The sequence below is a fragment of the Atractosteus spatula genome, chromosome 9, assembly GCF_055471065.1.
Source record: "Atractosteus spatula isolate fAtrSpa1 chromosome 9, fAtrSpa1.hap1, whole genome shotgun sequence".
NCBI classification, from domain to species: domain Eukaryota; kingdom Metazoa; phylum Chordata; class Actinopteri; order Semionotiformes; family Lepisosteidae; genus Atractosteus; species Atractosteus spatula.
The window spans coordinates 52,339,003-52,363,927 of NC_142714.1; the positions used below are offsets into that span (position 1 = coordinate 52,339,003).

Here is a 24,925-nt window from a genome sequence, read left to right on the forward strand (position 1 = left end):
TGAGAAATGGTTTGAGATGGGCTCTAACAAAATTCACTGGCTTTCAGCCTGAACGTCATGTAGAGTTGCATAAAAAATCAGTTATTTGTTGCGTAATTAATTGCAAGTTTAAGACAAAGACACCATCACTGTCTAAGAGACAAGTTACATTATTTTTTAATGTGAATTTAATTCACTGTGTTCTTGACTAAACTGATCTTGTTTTTTTATTAGTCCAATCTGATTCGTTGTTCCCCAAAAATTCCGAGGCGATCGCTGATGGATCCAGTTGGAGTTAAACTCTGTGGATTCCTTATCTAGCCGAGATGAAGTTCAGTCTGGGCTGTGCAGTGTGGGCTTCGATGCTGCTGGTTTCTCTGAGCAACAGGACTGTAAGATCTGTGAGGCCTGCTCGTCCCTCTCGCTCCGCTTATCCCCTGTGCTTGTCTCCTCTCAGCTGATCTGAACAACATCAAGTTCTCGGCGTACCGCACGGCCATGAAGCTGCGGAGACTGCAGAAGGCTCTGCGCTGTACGTACTCTTCCTCGGGGAGGGACCGCCCCGTCTCCGCCACTTCTGTCTCTGTTCTCCCCAGCTGCGGCACAGCTGGCAGGCGAGACGGCTGGGATTGTAGCCCCAGACTGCAGAAGGAGTTCTAGCTTTTACCACTGGCTTTATCCATACATCAGGACATTCCCAAATGGAGTTCTTTTCCAGCTTCAGGGCCCAGGGAATAGGAGTTCGAGCTCTTTGTTTCCCATTGTCCCTGTGGCTGGGGAAACAACCTGCCACATGTTCTTGTAAATGAAGGAGAGGAACAAAGTCTCATTTTCTTTGGGTTTAGCTGCAAGTTAGGCTGAGCAGTAAGTGAACTGCTGCCAAGGTAACTGCAGACTAGGTTTTTAACTGACTGGACTAGGTTTTTAAAGAGCACCATTCATGACAATTAATGCTGTAACTGCAAATCCGCCTTCTCCCCTTGCCCTTGAAGGGCTCTGAAACTGCCTGACATCAGGTGTTAGGTCCTGCAGCAGAGAGGGCTCAGTGCGTGTCCTGCTGTCTGTCCTGTCCGCAGTGGACCTGATGACCCTGGGCAGCCTGTCCGAAGTGTTCCGGGAGCCCAGCCTGCGCCGTAGCGAGCACAGCATGGACGTGGTGGAGGTCATCCACTCCCTGACCAGCCTGTACGAGCGGCTGGAGGAGGAGAGGGGCGTCCTCATCAACATCCCGCTCTGTGTGGACATGTGCCTCAACTGGCTGCTCAACGTCTACGACTGGTACGCTGCCCTTCCAGTCTCATTCCTGGCTCCCTGCGGTTCTGCTGGGTTAGCTCGCGGGTGCTGGTGCTAATTCTCCTGCCTTGACATGTGTTGCATCTGGATTATCTTCTCTCTGAAGAAGAGTGCGCTCGAGTCTGACACGAGACTGAGTATTTTAAAAGGCATTCCAATTAAATATTTGACTGTGTCCTGCCCTAAAGATCAAAATACTATGAAAAAAGAAACAAGTACCACATTATTTTGAGTAACTCTAATTTTTAAAAATTGTTACACGACCTTGAAATAATTAACAGAATTAATTTTGGTCCTGGGCAGGCTTTTCACCTTGGACCCCCTTGTTATAAATGAAAAGCAGTTGCTCCAAAATTAATACGTTATGTAAGATGCAAAGTAGAGCACGCATTGTAAATAAAACTTCAGAACTAGCCTGTGTCCTGCAAGGAGAGGCTATTTTTCTCTTGCTATCCTCGTGAACATCAGCGCCCTTACAGTCCAAGCAATTACTATAATTGCGAAAGCACTGTGAAATGGCAAACTGGCAATCGTATATCCAACCTGCGAATTAAGTTTTGGCGGCTTTCAAACAAACAAAGCATGAATGTGACCCACTTATCAAGTCTACTCTGAAAGCATAACAGGCTGCACTAAATAGGTTTCTCTGTCAGTAGCAATCAATATCCTAATCTGTGTAACAGTCCACTGCCTGGTTCTGGCCCGCACTGCACCTGTGCCGGGTTTTTGTATTGGGCTTATAGAATTGATTCAGGAAGCTCCGCTCAGCTGTGGGTGACAGGTTGAGTGAAAATAGACATGAGGTTTAAATACTGATCAATCTGTCACATTTTGTATTGGAACTGCATGAGGCGGCTTGATCGGTCTTTAGCGTTTTGCGCTGCTGTCAGCACACAGCATGTTCTGTCTCTCACTGCACTTTCCCTGTGTCTCCAGTAGCCGCAATGGGAAGGTGAGAGTGCTGTCCTTCAAGACGGGGCTGGTCTGCTTGTGCAGCTCTGATGTTCAGGAGAAATACAAGTGTGAGTTAAATGATAAGTTATCTGAAATTATCTGGCAGATGCAAATGAATTTCTTAGATCATGTTAAATGTTTTTTTTTTAAAACATCTGCGTTTTTCTTTAGTTTGAAAATGCTTTAAGCACCCTGCTGCTTGAGATAGAAGGCAGTTCCGTTCTCAGTTTCAATGCGCTTCATTCAGCTCATTTTTGCTCCAGTTTTTATTTCACAGTCTCTTTTCACAGCAAACACCATTTCAAATCACTTCACAAGCCTTTTCATAACAGGCTAAGCAAGAAGACTAATGTAGCAAGTACCAGGAAGAAATTGTCAGCTCTTCAGAAAATTCAGGAGGCTGACAAACTGTGCATCCAGGACTTGATGTAAAGTATTATGAATTCTAGCTTTTATGTGAAACCTTTGAAATTAACAGCAAGAAAATGTGATTTAAGGTGGAAAGTAAATTGATGGAGATGATCAGACAGAGGCAGCTGTCAAAACAAAGCCAACGATGGCTACAGCATAGGACACAGTGAGGAAGAGATTATTTGGACAGGTATGGGTTCATGCTGGAAGTAGCAGACTGCAGTATGCATGGATAAGGCAGTAACAGCAGCTTTTGTTTAATAATACTGTTGTTCCAATGTTGATGATCGAACACAGTGCAGGTCAATAATGGATTACAAGATCAAAATTCTAATTATATAATTAAAATTCACACTAAAGGAAACAGTGGGTGTCTGCGATTCAGGGTGACAGGTCCAAAGCTGGAGAGCCCAGAAATCTTTGGTTTGGCGGCAGTGGTTTCGTCGATTCTTGGGCACCTTTTCTGCAGGAACGATGACAGATTCGTGTCTTGGCTTTAGTTCTCCAGCCCACTGTACCTCCACTAGGGGGGGGGGAAATAGCAAGAATGAGGAGATTTTAATTCTCTTATTTTTATTTATCGTAAAATGCTTCCAATATGTGTTATACGAGTAAAATATATTTTGTTCGTATTGTTGAGAGGTTGGCTTTGGAGCCATAGTAACACTGACACACTGGGTCCCTTTAACAGTCATCATTTCCGTCCCTTCAGTCCCAGCCCGCTGTGAACCATTGACCAGAACGGACTGGCAGATCTATTTCAGACATGATCTGTTCATTGAGAGCAGAAATCACATCTGAAGGGAAAAAGTGTTTTTAAGACCTGTAGGCCTCTTATTGAGAGAGGAGCAGCACGGTGCCCTCGTCTCCCATCGTCTGGTGCCAGGTGGGCAGGGGCAGCAGCGAGCTGATGCCCGCGCTGGGCTTTCTTCCTCGGCAGATCTCTTCAAGCAGGTGTCCGGGCCCGGGGGGCAGACGGATCAGCGCCACCTCAGCATGCTGCTGCACGAAGCCATCCAGATCCCCCGGCAGCTGGGAGAGGTGGCGGCGTTTGGGGGCAGTAACGTGGAGCCCAGCGTCCGCAGCTGCTTGCGAATGGTGAGGGCATTGCCCCTGGGCATCATGGCATTGTGGGGGGTCTAGTGCACGTACCGTACTGGTTTAGCTCGGCGGATGAGCTCTCATCACGAACTGGATTGAGACTGGATTGCTGCCGAGCTCCTGCTGTGCCTGTACTGCCTTGTACTTTCGAATGTCTGAGTGCAACAGTGTTTTCTGTGTCTCTTCAGACTAGGTGACACACAGTATTGTGACTGAATAGGTTTAAACCACTAAGCACAGCTGCTTTTCTGCTCCATCCTAGAAGAAACCTTTCAGAATTTAAGGTGCTCCATCAAGCAGGGTGTGTTTAACGACAGCTGCGCTAAATTAAATTGATTGTTTTTAATACGTGTACTCTATGCAGTATATTCCAATTTAGCGGATACCATCAGTTCTCCAGGCATGTGTTAATCACGTCTTGTATTACCATAGCTAAATTGAACAATGACACGGTGCAGTGATTTTTATGCATAAAAAAGAACCGCAGTTGAAAAGGTGATGGCTTTTAAATTGCCCCCTGTTTACATTACATTATTATAATTTAGGCTTGTTGTCAAGTTCTGTCAGCCTGACCTTGAGCTGAACTGAGTGTCTGGGCGAGAGGCAGCCATAAAATCAGGTTCATTTTTGGCAGCTCTGTGCCCATGTCCTTGCAGAACTGGGTGCACTCAGGAAGTTCTCCCCTCTGCTACAGATAATCGAAACGCCATCAGCACAAATCAAGCGCCAGTGCAGCCCCAGGTGCTGGCAAAGTTAGGAAGCATCAAGGAAGAGGATGTTATTAGACAGCGCCATCCTTGAGCGCCTCTCCCAGATGCATGTGGGAATGATACATGTTAATTATGCCTTTTTTCTTATTAGGAAAGTGCCCAGGGAAATCAAACTTTAAATGCATTTTTGATATGCGTTTAATGAGAATTGTGCCCATTAAGGATTCTCTGCATCTCCAGAGCCTCCTTTGCAATGTCTTTTTCTGAATTCTCTGTTACTCTTTTTTTTAAACAACTGTTTTCACCTCTTTTCTTTTAGTGACGTTTTGATTTCCTCCTCCTAATGCGCCTGCCCTGCCCGTGCCCTCTGTCGTCCCTCTTCCTTGTCCGCCCACAGGCGCCAGGGAAGCCTGCCATCGAGCTGTCCGACTTCGTGGAGTGGATGAGCCTGGAGCCGCAGTCGGTGGTGTGGCTGCCCGTGCTGCACCGGGTGGCCGTGGCCGAATCCGCCAAGCACCAGGCCAAGTGCTCCGTCTGCAAGCAGTGCCCCATCAAGGGCTTCAGGTACCGGCTGGGCCTCAGCCCCAGTGCCAGTCTCTGATCGCGAACCCGTTACTGTTCCTTTCTGCTCTTCTCGTTTCTAGCCGGCGGAAAATAACCAACAAGCAGCGCTGTAGTTTTCCTGTGTAGGAGTTATTGTAGCTGTTGTGCAAGGTGACTTACAACGTGTGTATAAAGTTGACTTAATGCACAAGCACAAGAATAGATTGGAGAAATGAGACGCAAGTGCTGCGCTGGGCGAGATGAAATAGTCAGCATTAAAAAAAACATGCGGTGATGGAGCAGTAATGAAACCAGCCGGATGGTGCATATTCTCGGGAATAAGAGCAATAAGAAAATCACACGACCGGTTTCAGAGTGAAGATTGGCAGTGAAACACAGAGCAGGAGCGAGTGCAGGGAGCAGTGGAGAGGTGAGGGGGTCACGGGCGCTGAGCAGTGGGCAGGTGGAACCCAAACGAATTCTCTTACTCAGACACTAATTAACTTAGTCAAGGGACTGAGCAGAAACTAATCTTCAAAAATCCATAGAATGGAGGAGTTTGTCTGACGAATGCCCTGTCTACTGCCTGTTGCCCAGGTATCGCAGCCTGAAGCAGTTCAATGTGGACATCTGCCAGACCTGTTTTCTCACAGGACAGACCACCAAAGGAAAGAAGCTGCACTACCCTATCATGGAGTACTACACACCAGTGAGGAACTCTGCTTACTGTCAGCCTGACAGGCTGCAAGGGTTCGACCAGTTCAGACGGATCTCTTCACGTGAATGAAAATTCTCCAAATACATATATAAACATAGACATGCTACAGTATACATATATGCTTTCTGTTTCTTTTGACTTATTTTAACAACTTCTGTTAACACAGTCAGTAAAAATAGTTCCTGTGCCTTTTTTATCATAAATATACAAACACTTTATTTGGTGTTGTACATACATTGTATAAAATTTGCTAAAGCATATGAAACACTGAAAACACCCATCATAACCAGCTAAGCAATACCTCTGTAGAGTACCAGTGATATTCCTGAATTTTAAACCTAGGACATGCAGTAATTATTTTACCTTGTTTAATTTTTTGTGTGTTTCACCATTATTGCAGGGAAAGGTTGGTATTTCTAAAGGGGTATTTTACTGACAAAATTCCCCTTTAGAAGATGTCTCTGTCCATGAAACCGAGGGTTTACGGTACTGTTTTTCTTCAAGTTCTTCTGGCGGATGTTGAGTCAACTGTATGAGGTTAGCTAAAGAGAAGGCAACCCTAAGGTTAATACGGAGCTGTGAATCTGTTAGCAAAGGCTCTCAGGTGTGCTGGCCCTGCAGGTGGTGGAGCCAGGGGCTCTCGCTGAAATACTTTATTCCTCTTGTTGGCAGACGACCTCGGGGGAGAAAATGAGGGATTTTGCCAAGACTCTGAAAAACAAGTTCCGATCCAAGCAGTACTTCAGCAAGCATCCCCAGAGAGGCTATCTCCCCGTCCAGTCTGTGCTGGAGGCAGAGAGCAGTGAAACGTGAGTCTGCTTCCGCACTTGGGCACCAGTTAGCCATCAGTTGTTCACTGTGGTAGGAATTAGATCTGAACTGCAGTACATCTGAACATAGGAAAAGTTACAAAGTTCATGTTTAGGTAACTGAGAGTTCAGTGGGATGTAGGGTTATGATCATTTAGTACTCAAGACGGAAGATTGACGACAAAAATAAGATCAGCTGATGATGGAACCTCAGGACCCTTCCAGCATTGCAGGAGGGAGGGAGGAGCTTCTGTTTAACTGGTTAAGTAAGTCTTTGCAAAATATGAACTAGTGTAGGTCTGTCTCTGTATGTGGGCTGATCAAACTGAGGAAAATGTATGACTCTCTGAGTGTAGGAGCACGCTCTGTAGTGATTGACAGATAGCTAACCCTGCTGTTCACGGTGTTAAGTGCTGCCCTTTTGTCTCCTGGCTGTAGCCCCTGTTCTTCTCCAAAGCTGCCACACGCAGACACACACTCCAGGATCGAGCACTTTGCCAGCAGGTAGGAATAGCTGAGGGAGCGTTGGACCTCTTATTGATTGATTTAAAATTATAATGAATCTCCCACTTTAGTTTAGTTGCCTTGGACAAATCCCTTCCAGCAGTGTGTGTGGGCTTGGAAACTGTACTGCTGCGCTCCAGCTCTGATGAGAGCTCCATCTCTGCTTGCCCCCCGCCGGGACTCGACCAGCCCAGCGTCACTTCCTGGACACACCAAAGACCGCTCCTCTGCCATGGCCGGGTTCTGCATTGTCTGTTTTCCAGAGGGTGACGTCACCTCTGTCACTGGATCATGCATGAGCCTGGCTAAGGAGGCCTAAATGGGGTGCCTTGGGGTTCCCTGCCATAATTTCATTCAGCTTCATGATTTTGTTCACTGGGATCTGCAGGTGGAATGTTTTAGGAGCTAAACTCACCCCAGTGAACTGAGGACAATGCAGAGGTGTGAAAGAAGATAGCAGATAAACCATTTTCTCTTTGTTTTTCTCGTTTTCCCATACAAGCCCTCTCTGTATTAATTGCATCTACTCTGAAACAATCTGTCTTAATTCATCTCCCGCCAATGACATGTTATTTGGCAGTTGTTCTGTTTCTGCATTGAATGAGGGAAAGAACAACAAGATAAAAATGTAAAGGCACAATAAGCCCTGCAGCTCTGCCAGTACCTTTTAAAGGCACGTCACAGTACTGGAACAAATATAAAAACCTAAACATTAGCGTTCATACGAAAGGAAAAGGGCACATCTTTTAAAAAAATATCCTTACTTGAAATTGGCAGCGAAACTACAAAACAGAAGCCATATTACTGTATGGAGTAGAAGCCAGGGGGACAAAGGAGGCAGAAATCTCCAATCGGATCACACCTGAGAAGGTTAATTGGACTGCTGTCACATGGGTCATGCGTAGCGTAGTGTAGCTTTGAATCTCTCACAATTTTGGTCGTTTCCAGAGACGACATTAAAATGGAGTCTTACCCATTGTAGTTTTAAAAGATCAAACTGTATTTTTCAGCACCAGAACAGGTCCCAACCCAGGATGTTTCACTTGCTGACAAAAAACCCCCCTTGAAATTAGCATTTTTATTTTTCCCCAATCAACTAGAGTTTGGGGAGGGATGCAGCCTAGAACACACTATACAAGCTGTCACAACCTTTTTGATCAAGAACACTGAAGAAAGTGAAATGTTTGCCTGTGAACTAATAGTTGTAAATAGTTAAAATGAGCGTTTGTTTTAATTCACTTTTTTTTTTAAAATGTGACAGCCCCCGCGGCAGGTCTGGTGTTCTGTGATTTGTGCGTGAGAGTGAGAGGTTCTGCAGGGAGAGTGCATGCGAGGCCCAGCTGATGGGACCCTCTCTTCGTTAATAAGAGATAACGCGGAAGGGATTGAGACCCTGGAGGGTTCTGCCCTGGCTGGCGTTAGTCTGTTCTAGCAGCTCTCCTGCCCGGCGCAGTGAGGAGCTGTGAAGATCAAGCAGTTCCGTCTGCCATTCTCCGCCCGTTGCCACGGGGACAGTGAGCCGCTGGCCGTGTCGCAGGCCCTTGTGTTCGGCTCTCTGGGGGTCAGAGGCCACAGGCTGAGAGGCCTCCAGCCCATCAACAGGATCTGATAAGGACAGAGCTCTGCCGCAACAGCGATAGGACACTGTGCTTGTTTACCGAACAGAGTCAGCCGTCGAAGGCTGCCGTCACATGTTTTTAAAATGAGCTGAGTGTAGTTTTAATAGGAAAAGCTGTATTTGTTTCTGATTTTTCTTCAGCTTGCCACCCTCTATTAAAGCGTCTTCTGTCAGTAGATGAATTTGCACCCCTCCTCCCCCAGAGGACTATGCACACCTCCAAAAGTATGGGACAGATGCTTTGCAACGCGGCACATTGTTTATCAAAAGGCAAACAAAAGAAAATAAGGAATCTCCCTTTAAAGATGTTGCAGAACTTGCATCTTAGCAGCTGCCTGCAGTGCTTTTTCCATGAACCTTCTAGAAAGTGTTGTGTGAAAAGCTTGTGTCCTTGATGTTCCTGCCTTTTGTTGCCATTTTCAGTGATCCCATCACCTCTCTGTCTCCCACTTTCCAGACTGGCAGAAATGGAGAATCAGAACTGCTCCTTCTTCACTGACAGCCTCTCTCCTGACGAAAGCTTGTGAGTAAATCACAATCATTCCACACCAATGGTTCTCGTGAAGTGGTGGCTTCACAATAAAGCCTCGAGTAATTTCACCTAAATTGCGCCGGCTGCGTGTGTCTGCACTGGCTGATTGCCGAGTGTTTAAGGACACTGAAACCCAGTCGCTAGAGGCTTTGCTTTGGAAGATCTGGCATGCTGCTCACTGCCAGATAGTGTAGTGGCACTAATCTGGGTCTCGGTGAGGAGCTGTTTGCCGAATTTTAATATTGCATAGCAGGCCAGTGTGAGACCACGTGGAGTTGTGGACAGCCCTCCTGGGTTTGTGTTTGTGAGGCTGAGGGTTTGAATCCCCGTGATGCCTGCTGTTGTTGTACCCTTGGGCAAGCAAGTCCAGCCAGCTGAGCAGTAGGCACCAGTGAACATCCCTGTGAAGCACTTGTGTCCTGTGCAGGGGGGAGTCAGGGACATTCTGTCCAGTTACAACTGTGGAAAACAAGAGAAACCCCAGCTGTGATGAGTCTCTAGGCTCCGGTATGGATTTTGTGAGTGCAAGTAGGCTACAGCTACTCAAAATATGAGATAGCAGAGTCCAAGGAATATGGGGGAGCTCCAACGTTATTTGAATGGCTGAACCTGTGTCGACTGATCTGGCCTTATAGATCTTAAAGTGTTCATCTGTGCTAGATAATAGAAATAGCAGTCCATAGCTGCTGTGTTTAGAAAGTGGGGTCCAAAAGCTATCCTTAGCAGAACTGGGTTAGTATTAGCCTGCAAAAGTGGTTGGGTATGTGCCTGCTCTACCTGTGTGTGTTTCTCTCTCTTCGAGCCAAAGATCACTCTGCTATGTTTATAGTGTCTGTGTCCACATGTGTGTTTGTGTGTGTGTGTGCACAGTTGTGTGTGTGTGTGTGTGTGTATGTGCAGAGCTGTGTGTGTGTATGTCCTTGCCTACTGTTTCTACTGCTGCGGTGTCAGGGATGAAGACCAGTACCTGCTGCGCCTCTCCAGTCCCACCCTGGAGCAGGACTCTCCTACGGGCCAGCAGTCCGGGGCTGGACACATCCTGGCCAACATCAACTGTGAGGACAAGGATGAGCTGGAGAGGATCCTGGCTCGGCTGGAGAACGAGAACAGGTGAGGGAACCAGGGTGGTTTTAAAGGCTGGCTTCCTGTACTCTTCTCCGAAGTCGGTAAGCCTCATTTTGTTAAGAGCTCCAGGAGATCAGAACCCTGCTAACTTTGTAATGTTATCATTTTGACATTTCATAATGAATATGGATCATAATATTTTGATGTTTATGATCATATGGTCTGTGATTTTGTTAAAGAATGTGGTGTGAAAAATGTGACTAAAATCCATTAGCTGTTGCATTTTGTGAGTGCATCAGTATGTATGTTGCATAAAACACATACATACTGATGGTGAAAACCAAGGATTTCACTGAAAACCCTACCTAAATATTTAACTAGGTATTTCACATATTTATTTAAATATATCAATATTGAGGATTATATAAATATTTTGGATTGTGAAAAATCACTGGTTTGTATTATAAAACATATAGCTTTATTAATTACTGTAGGAGCTGGAGGTGGATCTTTCATCACCCGGAGAAGGAAAGATTCCCTATCATAGCTAATTAGGAAAGTGGATTTCAGATTAACATTTTATTACTTTTTAACCACTTCTATTAAACAGCTGTATAAAGTGAACCACGTATTATTCTGCATTTTATTAGTATCTGATATGCACAGGCAACATCAAAGGGTTTGGTTCTTTTTCTGAAGGCTGGTCTTTAGTACAATACAGCCTTGAGATCCTCACTAGAAAAGTCTAACACACATCCTTAACACACTTTTGCCCATCCTTTTCTGTACCACAGGATCGATTGATTTAAGTATCTAATTAAAAACTAGCCTGTTGATGGATGATCTAATTATTTTAATGAGTGCTGCAAGTGTGTGAAAGAATGGCAGTGGGAAAACGTGAGTGATGCCTTCAGGTTACAAACTCAATGTCTGATAAACTCAAGACTTTACTGACATTTATCTACAAACACAGCTGGAGCTAGAGCAGAAGACAATGAAAGGACCCAAAAGAATCGGATGAACTGAATTTTCTCTTTTCTGCTCTGAAGTGCGGTTGATCTGTCGCCCGCTGTTCTCGGTGTGTGGGAATCATGATTCAGTAAGAATGAGTTTTACCTGACATGGTTTATGTTTATGAAAGAACTGAAGCAAACTGGCGGCTATGGGTTGATAAAAGACCAGATTAGCATAGAAAAGAGTGGGAAAGTGTTGAATTAACTCCTGGTCAGACACAGTTTCAGAGTGGTCTCCTTGCCAGCCTGATGAGGGGTGTTGCTGTTCCGGCAGGGTCCTGCAGGGGGAGTACCGGCGGCTGAAGTGGCAGCACGAGGAGGCCGCAGCCTCCCCTCAGCTCACGGAGGGCGCCTTGGGCTCCCCGATGGGTCACCGCGACGACGAGCTGCTGGCAGAGGCCCGGATCCTGCGGCAACACAAGAGCAGGCTGGAGACCCGCATGCAGATCCTGGAGGATCACAACAAGCAGCTGGAGTCCCAGCTGCACCGGCTCCGGGAGCTGCTGCAGGTCCGAGGGCCCGGGCGTTCAGTCAGGACAGGGAGGCCTGCAAGGCCGTAACCCCGGTTATAAACGGCAACCAGAAAGATCCTCCACGAGCACCAGACCCCATTAATACAAGCTTTTCAGGAGCGCTTACACCGGCGATTTTTAGTGGTGTGAACTGTCTCTCTCCCTGCAGCCCAAGGAGGATTCAGAAGCCAACGGCTCCGCTCCTTCCTCTGTCTCGTCGCCACGGCAGTCTGGGGCCAGCCGGCCGGGGGAGCAGGACAGGGGAACCCCCGACACCGAGGCAGCAGGTAACTGAGGTCCCCGGGCTGGGCGCTGGCCCTCATGACCAGGCCTAGGCCCTGATCCATCGCAGCCAGAACGTTTCACGCGTCATGTCTTTTTGTGCAAAAGCACAATTGAAACAGCCTGTTCCAGGACCGGCAAGAAGGACATTTAGGAGTGAAAGTGAAAAGCAGTGTTTTTTTATTTTACATTTTAAATGGTCCGCAGCAGTGGCGGTTGGGTGGGCATGAGCACGCAGCTTCAGGACTCCCTGGGGTCTGTCTGTCTGTCTTCCAGGCGAGGACCTGGAGCAGGAGCGCCAGGACACTGTGATTCGCCTGGAGGAGGTGATTGAACAGCTGAGGAATGTCTTCCCATCGGACACCGGTGAGGGGGGTCGGGTGCTTTCAGTACCCCACAGCAGCACGACTGCTTCTAACCTGCTGCTCTGACAGCTGTGACCCCATTTTCTACTGGCTGATGCGTCATCAGTAAACCTCTCTTCACTCAAGAGCACGGAAGTCAGATGACACTTACAAACAAAAATAGATCAAATGCAGCGTAAATTGCATTTCCCCCCCAGAAATAGTATCTGATTAAAACAGCATCGAATGACAAAATGAGTATCTACTCTTAACTAGAATGGACTGCAAAAACCTAATGAATGTGTTTTGTTTTATTGGGCTACAAGCTTGTCTTCCTCAGTGAGTCATTATTTCTTATGGTTGTTGTTTCTCTTGCTTTGCTCCTAAGGTACGCCATCCCTTAGCTAAAATCTGCGTGGCTCAGAGTCTGCAGCACCGTGCGCTGGGCTGGGAATCCAGTCGTCTCGGCTCTCCTCATTCATGGTGCTGTAGCGCCCCCTCCTGCCGGCACAGAGCCGCATGAATGCCCATCTCAGTGAAGCGTCCTGGATTTTTGCACTAACCTACATGCGGCTCGGTCGTCTTTGTCCTCCCAACGTGGAACCCGGTGCCGAAGGGCCGTGGCCGTGCAGACACTGCGCTGCGAGCTCTGGCTGTGTGTAACTGTGCAAGGTGAAGCTTTCCGAAAACAGCACAAAGACCTAGACCTATGGTTTAACAATGCAAAGAGTGAGCGCTTGAGGTTTTCTGACTGCCAGTACCTCCCAAGAGTGTTTTCTCTTAAGAGTGAATTTGTTTTTGCTATTGGCTCACAAGGAGTGCCTTTTCAGCTTGTAATACCAACAGAAGTTCTCCTTGTTGACCACTTTCAGGACCAGTCTGTTCTAGCCACCTGTAATGAAGTGAAGAACACCCAGCTGCAAGCCAGCAAGATGGGGTACAAGATGGTTTACTTGGTTTGTCTCCAACAAACTCTGAATGTCTTAGCAGCTGGCAAGAGCTCAGGAGCAATGTGCTCCTCATTGGAGCTAGAATAATCTGATCAGACCCAGGATCTTGTGTTGCTAACTTTAACAAGTCTTGGATAGAGCATGTAGAAAGGGGGGAAATGAAATAATTAAAAATCAACTGTTTCAGCTGATTAGGATTCCTAGGATACTTATTATCCAGAGTCTAACACTGCTTCGATGGTTTTCTTGGCATGTTTAGTTTTAAAAGCACCTGCCAACAGATAGTCTAATGGCCTCCGGTGTAGTGAAGAGAACTCCACAGCTAAACACAGGAGGTATGTACAGAGATCTTAGAGACTGGAGAGTGCATGAAGCAGTTACAATGCCTTAAAACCAGGAGAGTCTCATGGAGGAGCAAGGTTAAATCACTTTACAGCTTGTCTGGCTCTGGTCAGAGCCACCAGATTCTCTTATTCATGATGTTATGACATTTCATCCTCAACAGCGTTGTGTCATGCACTACTTTAGAAAAGCTGTTGGGGGGGGGAAGGAGAATTGTACCAGTTTGTTTCATTTTGCGTTTTCACAATCGCACATGGCAGGTTGGTCTATCTGTTTTGTGGTCTGTGGTGTTCACTGTATGTAGTATAGGGTGAGAGAATGGTCTTAATTAAGTAATGTCTGTGGCTGAATCATGGTGTATTGTAGTTTATAGCAAGATGTACTGTATCTCCCAAGAGAATGGGAGTGCAGAGATGCTTGGAAACTGGATGAAGAACCACACATAGATGGTATTGGAGAAAAAAGGAATGCACTGAACAAGAAATGACAAGAAAGGTGAAACTGCACGCAGAGGTGGATACCTAGACACAGTAGGCTAATGGACATTTGAACATTTACAGTGTATGTTGCCATTCCTGTCTCCAGTGCACTCTGTAAATATTGGCTTGATATGCAATATATAAATATATCAGTGAGTCCAAAGGCCATAGGTAAAATGCTAAGGATGATAAGTGGGACAGGGTTCCCATCTGAAGTGTAGCCCTGCAAGGTGCCCAGGGCCGCTTGCTGCAGTCCTCTATACCAAGGGTTAGCCCTGGCACCTGCCTTTCCTGCCGGTGCAAGTCTTTGCTCTAGCTGATCCTTACTTGTCCGAAGGGACCTGCAGCAAGCAGGTTAATTAAGGAATGAAGGATCCATTCAGCACTTAATCTAATGGAAAATTCAAAGCCCCGTAATGGCCTGGCAGGCAGGCAGGCTGACCCTGGGTCTATGGAATGGTGACCATGGACTATGCATGGGTGTGGCATTTAGGCAGTGATTGAGTGCAAAAGCTTTCTGCTCTGAAGCCCATACTAACAGCACAAGGACTAGGCTGGATGTGCAGTTCATAGAATGGTGCTCTCAAGCTTCAGTCTCACAGAGCATAATACTGTAGCCCTAAAACAACCTGAAAGAAAATCCTTTATCGCCTGACTTTGATTTAGTGATGGCCTGTACTTAGTTCTTTGGCTTTATTTTATTATTTTTAAATAAGTACAGCACACTTCTTCCACCAAACAAGAATCCAAGCAGAAGGGTGTTAATAGCTGCATTAAGCTTTACAGTCCCGATCCGGAATTCTGACGTGAGTGTCGTGAACAACTTTCAACTTTAATCCTGTCTAGTGCTCTGTCTTGGGAACTTCGATTCCTTCAGGCTGAATGTGCAGAACTCAAATCACAGAACTCAGCTCCTGTTATTTCCATGGTATTGCTGGGAGTTTAGCCTGAGGGACACCGTGCCACAGCTTTAAGCCTTTTAGGTGGGACGATATTTTTTTAATAGAGGAGTTGCAGCATCCAATTAAGAGGCAGGAGCACCTGTAAGGAGAAAACTGGCCCCTTCTTACCGTGCTACACAGATATTGTTGACCTAAAACTCCACAAAGTAAGCTTTCATCTGCTGTACTGTAAGGGAAATAAGACTGCAATGCTACTATTTCATTATATTTGTTATTTTTATTTATCATATTTAATACTGTTAAACTTTTACTACTACAAATTCACCCCAGTGTGACAGCGACAAATGATGAATATCCAGACTAGGAAACAAAGAATTTGCTAAAAAACACTATTGTAAAAGCAGTATTTAGTGATCTGTACACTGTAATTCTGTCCTGATGGCTGTCGGCATAATGATTGGCTAAATGCAGACTTGAGTCCAGAATAAATTGAGTTTTACCCACTTGCCAAAATACAAGTGACATGATGGAAGATTTTTACTTGCCTCCTGCTTCTGCCCAGCAGAAACCTGTCATCCTATGGCCTGTAACAGGCTGTCACATGACAACTTAAGTGAGACTGGATGTTTCATGATCTGGAATCAAATCAGAAATCTATTTTTTAAATAATTTCAAACATATCTCTTAAGTGCTGGAATGTTTCCTCTTCGTATTCCATAGTTATTATCAGTATAAACCTTTTCTTTCTGACAGGTTAGAAACAGGAGAAGGCAGTGTATACTGTACACTGTACATGTGTGGATTTCTGTTTACATTAATGAAGAGTTTTGAAGCCAGTGAAATGTTGTTTCACTTTGCAGAGCCTTAATGCGTATATCTGAAAAAGAGAAATCATAAGAATGGACACATAAAAATAAAAATGTATTTCTGAGAAATGGACTTAAACTGGGTATTCATCTTGAATAACAACAATATTATAATTTAAATTCTATGTTCTTAAAATATCTTACCTATTGTATAATTGACCTTTTCTCATTCTCTTCTTAAATGGAATTCCGACCAAGAGATGCAGTTCGGTTGTCTGCTGTGTGTCAGACGCAAGGCTCTGAAAGTCTCTCAGTGCTCGAGCCATTATGAGAGCATGTTTCACAGTCCCATTCCTGCCTCTTCTCCAGCTCTTGCTGTTAGACTCTCATTCAGAGGAGATCTGAAAGGAGCTCACCAACCTGTACCATGGCATTGCACCCAACTCCAGTCCTTGGGGTCTGAGTCCAGGTGGTTTTCTGTGGCCCTTTAAACTATCAGTAGCTGAAGGCTACTCTGGGCCAGTTCAAGCTAAACGGGATCAGTTCAGGTGCAGAACTGTTTATCCCTACAGTAAACTAGAAACATTGTGCTGGAGTGCAGTCCCTGAGGGCCAGAGTTGAGAATCCCTGCCTTGTTTAAGAAAAAGTGCATTTTGGATTATGGATGACATTTTATGTACACTTGAGTCCAGATATTTTTACTGCATAGGCTACATACAATATGCTGCTGTACAACATAATTTATTTGTGGTGCTCCATAGCTAAAGACTTAATTTTTTGTAAGCCCTCTGTGTCGCTGTGTTTTAAAGTCACTACTTTCTATTTTAATTTAATCAGATAAAGAGCTTTTGGGAGAGTAGAGAGCTATCTTTGCTTTCTGTCTTTGCTATTTTATCTGGGAGCCATCTGTGCTCCAGCACATTGGTCAGGTTTCTACCGAAGGTACTGTTTTTTGTGGCTTGCATTATGATGATTTTCAGGAGTGAACCTTATCCAAATTAGGCTTGTGGTTTAATAACCTGCTGAGCTTCTTGTCCTATTTCATGCCTTTCTTACTGGTGTATCTGCCCCTGTATGTGCAACAGCAGTGGTGCTCCTGTTCTATAATGAACATACAGGTTTACTTTTACAGTAAAGAAGTGCTCAGACTGGTAACCTCTCCAAGCTGATAACTTTGAAACTTTACTGGCTTTTAACTAAGATCTTTTCCTTGCCTCACATTTTAAAATTGTTTATGTTTACACATCTGTGTTTTTAATTATTTTAAATTAATACATACCGGCTTCTGATCAGTTTTTTTTGTATAAAATGACCCTAAAGGCTGACTTTTTAAATTAATGGGGGGTACTGGCTGCTTTCTACTCATACTGTGTACAGAAATAAAATTTGTTTTTGTTATACGCAAAGTCTTTGTGTCATTTGTCTGCTTGGAACTGTCCCTTAGTGATCAGTGGAAGTCAGATGTCTTTTGAAAGCGAGCACAACTGTTACTTTGTGCTTCATAATGAATTCTCAGCAGCCGCTGTATCCATATTCTCTTCCCATTCAATACTTATAAATTCTAATTAGCTTCCTCAATTGCGAGCTCAATGCTATCTGTTGTGATCTCGTGCCAATCAGTCATGGTATCTCGGAAGCTGGCCTGCTTCTTCTCTAGCTCTGGGCCTGTGGCTGTGTCTTTGCTGAGGTTGGTTCTGTCTGCGAACTGTGAAGCAGTATCCCCCTTTCCACTGGCTCCAGTCCCGTTCACCCCTGCACTGCCACCAGCCCTGTCCTGCGGTGTGGCTTTCACATCCTGGTGGCTGGCTTCTTCTACTGGGGCACCCAATGCTGAGCTTTCATTGGCTGCTTCAGTATCTGTCCCCTTGCTTTCATTGGCTGCTTCAGCATCTGTCGTTGTGGCTTCATTGGCTGCTTCAGTAGCTGTCCCCTTGCTTTCATTGGCTGCTTCAGCATCTGTCTTTGTGGCTTCATTGGCTGCTTCAGTATCTGCCCCATTGCTTTCATTGGCTGCTTCAGTATCTGCCCCCTTGCTTTCATTGGCTCCTTCAGCATCTGTCTCAGAGCATTTATTGCCTGCTTCAGCATTTGTCATCAAGCTTTTATTGGCTTCTTCAGCGTCTGTCCCCTTGCTTTCATTAGTGGAGCTCACCATAGTAGATGCAACACTTTCTTCAATAAAACCTTCAGTATTGTTACGTCGATCTTTCAGACCAACTCTTTGGGTTGCACCCCAGACTTTACTGTTCTCCTTACCTCCAACTGCATGGTCCTCTGTATTTGCTCCCCCAAGACTTTCTTCGATTCCCAACTCTGAGCACTGGTTCTGCACCTCCTCTTCATTCCCGTTGCCTTTAATTCTGCCTGTTGCCGGAGCTCTACAGGCCTCAGAGCTGTGGCCTGGCCCCCAGCTGTTCCGCTCCGCCCCGTGCTCGTCTCCCATTAGTCCCTCCTGCTGCCGCTGCTTGTCCTCTGCACCTCTCCAGCAGCTCTTCCGCGCCCGGGTGCTCCTGGCTCTCATCATCTCCCCCAGCGCCTTCAGCTCTCTGCGCACGCTGGGAGCGAAGGAGGGGTCCAGCTTGCAGACCATCAGGAAGTCCCCCCGAGCCTGCTGGTCGTGGCAGAGAGCCGCGTGCGCCCGCGCTCGCTTGTAGAAGGCTTTTACGTTGCCTGAGGGGCAGAGAGGGAAGCACCGAGGCAAAAACTTAGTAAAGCTCTTCTGCAAAAAATACAATGAGCTACCTTGTCAGTGGTATGCAGAAGAATGCCAAGCCCAGAGTAGAGCAGGCACAAACACTGCAGTGCACGCTGCATTGAGCTTGTGCAGGGTCTGATGCAGACAGTCTTAGGAGATTTATGTTTATCCCACTGGTATGGAAATACCTGTACTGTGGGAAAAAACAGACATTTGCACAGCCAGTATGACAGATTGTTTAAAAGGGCAGCAATGTTGAGCAATGGTCTGGTTTAAAGGTGAAACACTGGTTGTATCCTTTAGGAAAGTTATGTCACCCTAATTGCTCCAGTTAAATACCCAGCTGTATCAATAGGTGCAGGAAAGTGTCAGACAAATTAGTAACAGTAATAAGACAGAGCTGAGTAGGCTTTACCCAGTGGAGGTAGTGCTGTACCTTTGTGTCTCTTGAGCAGTTCAGTAGTGTGCGCCAGCACCTCGTAGTACTCCTCCAGCTCTAGCTTGCACTGGCAGTAATTGAGCACCAGGGGGAGCAGCACCTTTTCCAGAGACTTCCAGTCCTCCTCCTGAGGATCCTCCTGCTCAGACAAAGGCTGTCAGAACCTTACAGCCAGTAACTACAGTACACCTATGTGCATGCTACTTTTTAAGGTTTGGCATTAACTCCCATACAAAATCATGTCCCTTCCCAGATATTTTGCATTTGATGTTTCAGAAAGTATTTGTAATTTTAAGCATATATATATATATGTGTGTCATGATAGACCTGATAGGATTTTTACACAGAATTTGAATTTCATCCTTAAAGAAATCTTATGATTCTAGATCATCTTTAATTATTTTTGAAAGATTTTACTAGATACCACTGTCTCTGCTCGACATGAACAAGCCTAAGCTATATGATGAAATCATATGGGCCTTTCATGCAGCTTTATATCTGCAGGATGACCATGAAACGCAAAGTTGTGTGGAGCAGACATGATTGGCAATTGTTCACTAACTGTCCCTCAACATTTGCAGAGCCATGACTGAAGCACAAGGTTCTGCAAGCTCACCTTGGCCTGTATGAACTTCACATAATCCATGGCTTCTTTGTACTTCTCAGATGCTTCCTGGAAGCGTTTCTCCTTCATTAGGTAGTTGCCCTCATTGTGGAGCAGGGGAACCAGCCTCAGCATTTCCTCTCTTCCCTTTCCCCCATGTCCAGAAGCTCCACTCTCACCGGTCCTCTGCAGCTGCTCTTGACTTTGCTCTGTGCTCTGATGGGCTCTCCACCCCTTGCTTGTGACCACCAGCTGGCTCCTTCTCTCTGGAGTGTCCTGTGCCTCGTTTGTATCCTGTATTCCTTCTCCTTCCCGGCTGATTTCCTTTTCCTGTTCTTCTCCATCCCCCGCCCTGTCTCCCAGGATTCCCCAGTAGGTCTTCTTTTCTTCGCAGTACTTCTCAGCCATCCTCTCCTTCAGGAGCCTGAGCTCTCTCTGCACGAGGGGGGCCAGTGAGCTGTCCAGGCTGGCCACCATCAGGAAGTCCTGTCGAGCTTCCTTCTCATTCCACACAGCTGCGTGGGCCTTTGCTCTCTTGTAAAAGGCTTTAACATTGTCTGTCAGAAAAACATTGTGCAAAGATGAGATATTTTTTAAAAAACTGCTGCGGCTCCTGTCCTATCAAATACAAATCAATTCAGTCTCCCCACTCCAGGTTTTGCTTTTGTGTCTTTCATATCATTTAAAGTACATTTACAAAGCACTGCACTCATTTTTGCTTCCTAGAGACTCATAAAAATGTATGTGGGGTATGTAATTGAAAAGATGCAGTTCTTCAGACAATTCTTTTGAGGCAAAATGTTTAGTCTACAAAATGGAAACGCAAGGTTTTAAATACCAGAACATTCATGTTCAATAAGGTTTAAAAGATGGTCTTTTTCACTGTCTTTTCGGAGAACTCACCTGCACACTTCATGAAATCTTTTTTGAAATTGTGGTCCTCTGGAAAATGCATCTTGTATTTTTTTATTTTATTTTAAAAACATACATGCCACAGAATCTCAAAGTGATCAAGTACAGTATTTTAACAAATGCAAACGTACTGTAATGAGGTTACAGTTGTTACAGCTACATTAAAATTCAGCTGAACCAAAAAAAAGAGGAAGGCGGAATTTAAGAACGCAAAATCCCTTTAAATCACAGCTGGCTTGTGAGTTTCAGCAGGCCTTTATTTTTCCATTTATGTTACTTTCTGTTATGTTTCCTTTAAATCATTGATCGTCTGAACATTTTAAAAAGAATCCTGCTGCCTCTGACAACATCGGAGTCATCGCAGCAAAATCAAAAATAATTTGAGCTTCAGCCGCTGTGAAAGCGACCTGATGACAGTAATGGACTGGAGATGAGTGAGATGCTAAGAGAGAGGCAGAGCGAATAGTGACATAGTGAGCAAGTGAGGGAATAGTGCAGCGAGGGAGACTCACTGCTGCAGAGATAAGAGGATCACGCTGCCACACTGCGAGTCTTATTCAAGCAGCCATCACTTGAACAGCCTGCAGCTCGGCTCTAACAGCACTGGGAGAAACCACAGCTGTCAGCCTTTACACACTGACTCACAGGCACCTGTGTAAAAGTGTACCAAACTAGCTCTCAGACTGCCAGGACTGAGTAAGGGAGCTGCTGCAGGATAGTAGACGGGGTGGCGGGAGGAGTACGAGAGAGAGCACCTTCAGGAAGACTAGGGTGCAAGATTAAGATCTACCCTTCCTCTCAAATTTCTGTTATAACTCTGTTTTAGTATTCGTCGGTACTGCAAAACAGTATTAATACACAATTGCAATTCTAATAAATTGTATATAATACAATGTAAAAATGTTAGTTATATAAACTATAAATTGCTAATTTCTTTATACTAATGTAAATACACGATTTTGGCCTTCATAGTGCTGTAGCTTTTCCTTATTTTGCGTAGCTTATGCAGGACACAAATACTTCTGTTTGTAAGTGACGTTCAGAGCTGTCTTTGCAATCATCAGAGGATAAGCAGGATTGCGTGCCCGGTGTTTTCCCTGCTACAGCTGGTGCCTCTGGAGTGGGGCCGGATACCTTTGTGCCTGTGGATCAGCTCCGAGGTGTGCTCCAGGACCTCGTAGAACTCCCCCAGTTCCAGCATGCACTGGCAGTAGTTCAGCACCAGTGGCGTGATGAGCCTCCCCAGCTTCAGGTATTCTTCCTCGCCTGGTTTCTCCTGCAGGGAACACAGCGCACATCCCTGATCACTTCCTGCATGCCAACTATGGCCGCTGTTTTTATGCTCATTGATGCACCTCTGTGCAGAAAATGTTTGCAAACTTAGAAGGGGGTATGAAAATTCTGCTACAGTAGGGATATAGTATCCAAAGGCATGTGCTCACTTGATGAATCTACTTAGATATTATATTCATTCCCAGCCTCCTTACTCTTCATCCCTTCCTTGTTCTACCTGTAACCTGGGACTGAGCGCAGCCTGAGCCGAGCCCAGAAAGCGCTTGCTTCCCCGCTCCAGGCACTCGCACCTTGGCCTGCACGTTCCTCAGCAGGATCACGGCCTCCTGATACTTCCTGGCTGCCGCCCGGAAGCGCCTCTGCTTGACCAGCGCGTTTCCCTCACTGTGCAGCTGCGGGACGGCCTGCAGCTTCTCATCGGTGTCCATGGCCCAGGAGTCCCTCTTGTACGACAAAGGATCGTCCACCTGGGGGAGACAGAGGCCAAGGCTGATCAGCCAACTGGAGCAGGAGAACGCTCAAGCGAAGCCATTCTTTGTGTTCCCACAGAGCTTCTGAAGGCAAAGGATTATGAGGTGTTTAGGCATAGGAAGTGTCCCACTTCATCCACCACAATCAGGCTGAAACCAGGCAGAGAATTAAGGAAGAATTGATGGAGGCCAGGCTCTGCCAGTTTAGCCTGGACAACAAGATAAGTGGCCAAAGGTTGAGTGTTGAGGATGAACTGATACATAGTAAAGCATCTCCTTGTTCTATTCTGTTCCTCACCATAGTTAACTGCATGATAAATTTGCATGAAAAACCTTTGCCTTTGCTTATCACACAGGCTTGAATTCTTTTAGAAGCATCCAAGGTGCAAAAAGGTCACTGACCTGGATTAGCTCCATGACGAAGATGAGGGGCTGGGGCTCCTTCATGAGCTCGTTCAGGTCCTTGTAGCCCATGCAGTGATAGTCAAACATGTTCCCCAGCCCACACATGTGCCTCTGCCCCTCCAGGGGATCCTTCCCCTCGGCGATCAGGCGGATCCCCCTGGACACGACGGGGTACAGTCCTGTATGCTGAGCAGGGGAGACAGATCTTCAGGGGCACTGGACAAGATGGGACACCTAGACAGGATTGCACTTAACGATGACGATAAAATAAAATTGAGTTTTGAGTTCTACTTCATGTTTCCTCACAAAAGAACGACTGGTATTTGGGAACGAAGAAATGGTTCTTGTAGATTGTGTTTAGGTGTCACACAAGCAGAAGACTTCTCATACCATTCCTGCAGGGCTCGACAAAGCTTTGCCCCCCCCCAGCTCCAGGGATTGAAAACCAAAGTCAACATTTTCAGCCAAACATTTGGTTTCGGTCAGCCTTTGCAAGGAGTACAAAAGAAAGGGGCTTAAAACTTAGGGCTGTGGGTGCTGGACTTACTATAGTGTCACACCAGAACTCTGCCACCTCTCCAATCCGCATGGAGGTGAGCAGAGTCTCCCAGATCTCCATCTTGAACATCTTCCCCACGATGATCTCCATGGGAGCCTTGCCTCGGCGACTGTCGTCGATCACAGTCCGCTCGAAATTGCACGCCAGCGTCTGGAAGTGGAACACCAGCTTTGGAGATGGGAAGAGTGAGGGAGAGAGAAGGGAAGAATAAGAGAAGAGAGTGCACCTGAGATAAGAGGGATTATGTGAACCCATATATTTTTATTGGATTGTCACACACAGGAGCTGATCCTGTCAGCACCACCTTCAGGGACTCTTGGGAAAAGCAAAGGCCTACCTCCCATTCAGAGCCATTAAAACAGTTTGCTCTGTAACAGATTAGACACGCTACCAAACCTTTACTCCGCTTAAACAGTGCCATTTCCATTCTGGGCCTGTCTCAGGGAGCAGCAGCCAAATGCACAGAATAGAAGTTCAAACAAAAGGCCCCAGCTGTGGAATGTAGAAATGCATTTGAGTGCATTCAATGCTTGTCATCTTGAGACACTGGGCCATGTTGATGTCCTTATATTTTGATGAAGACCTTTCCTCCACTAGAGAAACAACAGGAGGGGAAAATGTGCGCAGTTGTGATTTTGGAAAAGACGTCTCCGCTAAAGGGTAGGGAAATTTATTTGGCAGCAGCCGCTATGTGGATTAAAGGTGGAATTTTTTTAAATTAGGATCCGAGTTAGAATAGGACAGGAAGACAAAAACAGGTTGGATTTTTGGTCACGAAAAACAGAGTTTGGGAAAACAGACCCCTGCCTCTTACCTTGGTTCCGTTCCGAAATTTGGCGAGGTCACCCTGACCTCCGTGGAGGATCTTTTTCCTCACCCCTTCAATATTCAGGAGGTACATTTCCTCCATCCTTGTGTGTCCCCCCCCTCTTTCGGCAGCGATACGAGAGAAAAAGTATTTTCCAAGATTAGGTCTCAGAGACCGAAGACCTTCTAAGCAGCTGTTTATTGGAGATTTTTCCTTCTTGATGAGCTTGCAAGCAGGCCGTGATGCAAGCGCAGCTCCACAGCCCAGCAGTGCTCCCTCCTGCCCGGCTGCTCTCTGACAGATGGCTGGATTAGCAGGCTGGCCGCTGTAATCTGTCAAGTAAATCCCCAGAACCTTCTCCCTAATCCTCCGACAGCAAGCAGCAGGCGACCTGCGCATGCGCTTGTGCAAGGTGACGGCAGGAACGCACCTTCTTTTAGAAAGAAATTAAAACGTTTGTTGCATGGAAAATCCTTCTCTTCTGCTGGCATGGCTCAGGGGACCTTTATGCCCAAAACACTCCAAAACACCAGCATTTTATTTTACAGTCCAGGGGGCTTCCTGGCCTTTTCACATGAAAATAGACAAGTTTTCAACAATTTAAAAGACTGCTACTAAATAATGAACAAATACTGCTTTAGGAAGGGCGGCTTCTACCATCCCTCAACTGCTACAAACTATATTCAGACTTCCCTAGTGACCTACACCACCAGCTCCACTCTCCTCACAAGCCCAAATTAAACCCATGTGGGATGGTGCATTTTTACCCGATTATACTATTTACACACACCGGGTGAACTATTCAGCACCCTCTCGTGTCGATCCCATGTTATTACAGTTATACAACAGGACTAGACAGTTGTATTTTCATCT

General features: G+C 45.9%; 2 protein-coding genes across 2 annotated transcripts in view; one reads left to right on the top strand and one right to left on the bottom strand.

Moving 5' to 3' along the window:
- drp2 (dystrophin related protein 2) overlaps positions 1–17,265 on the top strand; it is a 31,031-nt gene extending 13,766 nt beyond the window's left edge. The window contains exons 10-23 of the mRNA XM_088925891.1: positions 437–511; positions 1,056–1,257; positions 2,209–2,294; positions 3,578–3,735; positions 4,846–5,012; positions 5,589–5,700; positions 6,382–6,518; positions 6,957–7,022; positions 9,098–9,163; positions 10,124–10,282; positions 11,525–11,759; positions 11,932–12,049; positions 12,321–12,410; positions 12,777–17,265. Of these exons, the coding sequence (XP_088782017.1) occupies positions 437–511; positions 1,056–1,257; positions 2,209–2,294; positions 3,578–3,735; positions 4,846–5,012; positions 5,589–5,700; positions 6,382–6,518; positions 6,957–7,022; positions 9,098–9,163; positions 10,124–10,282; positions 11,525–11,759; positions 11,932–12,049; positions 12,321–12,410; positions 12,777–12,796 (1,691 nt within the window). The 3' untranslated portion in view covers positions 12,797–17,265. The remainder of the gene's footprint in view (positions 1–436; positions 512–1,055; positions 1,258–2,208; positions 2,295–3,577; positions 3,736–4,845; positions 5,013–5,588; positions 5,701–6,381; positions 6,519–6,956; positions 7,023–9,097; positions 9,164–10,123; positions 10,283–11,524; positions 11,760–11,931; positions 12,050–12,320; positions 12,411–12,776) is intronic.
- Positions 17,266–17,428: 163 nt separating this feature from the next.
- LOC148828880 (uncharacterized) lies at positions 17,429–24,154 on the bottom strand. Its single transcript, XM_088925595.1, has 8 exons — positions 24,059–24,154; positions 23,233–23,412; positions 22,683–22,871; positions 22,101–22,277; positions 21,652–21,793; positions 19,618–20,162; positions 18,999–19,140; positions 17,429–18,537 (listed from the first exon to the last, which is right to left on the bottom strand). Exons 1-8 carry the CDS (start codon positions 24,152–24,154, stop codon positions 17,429–17,431), a joined length of 2,580 nt encoding a protein of 859 aa, XP_088781721.1.
- Positions 24,155–24,925: the final 771 nt, after the last annotated feature.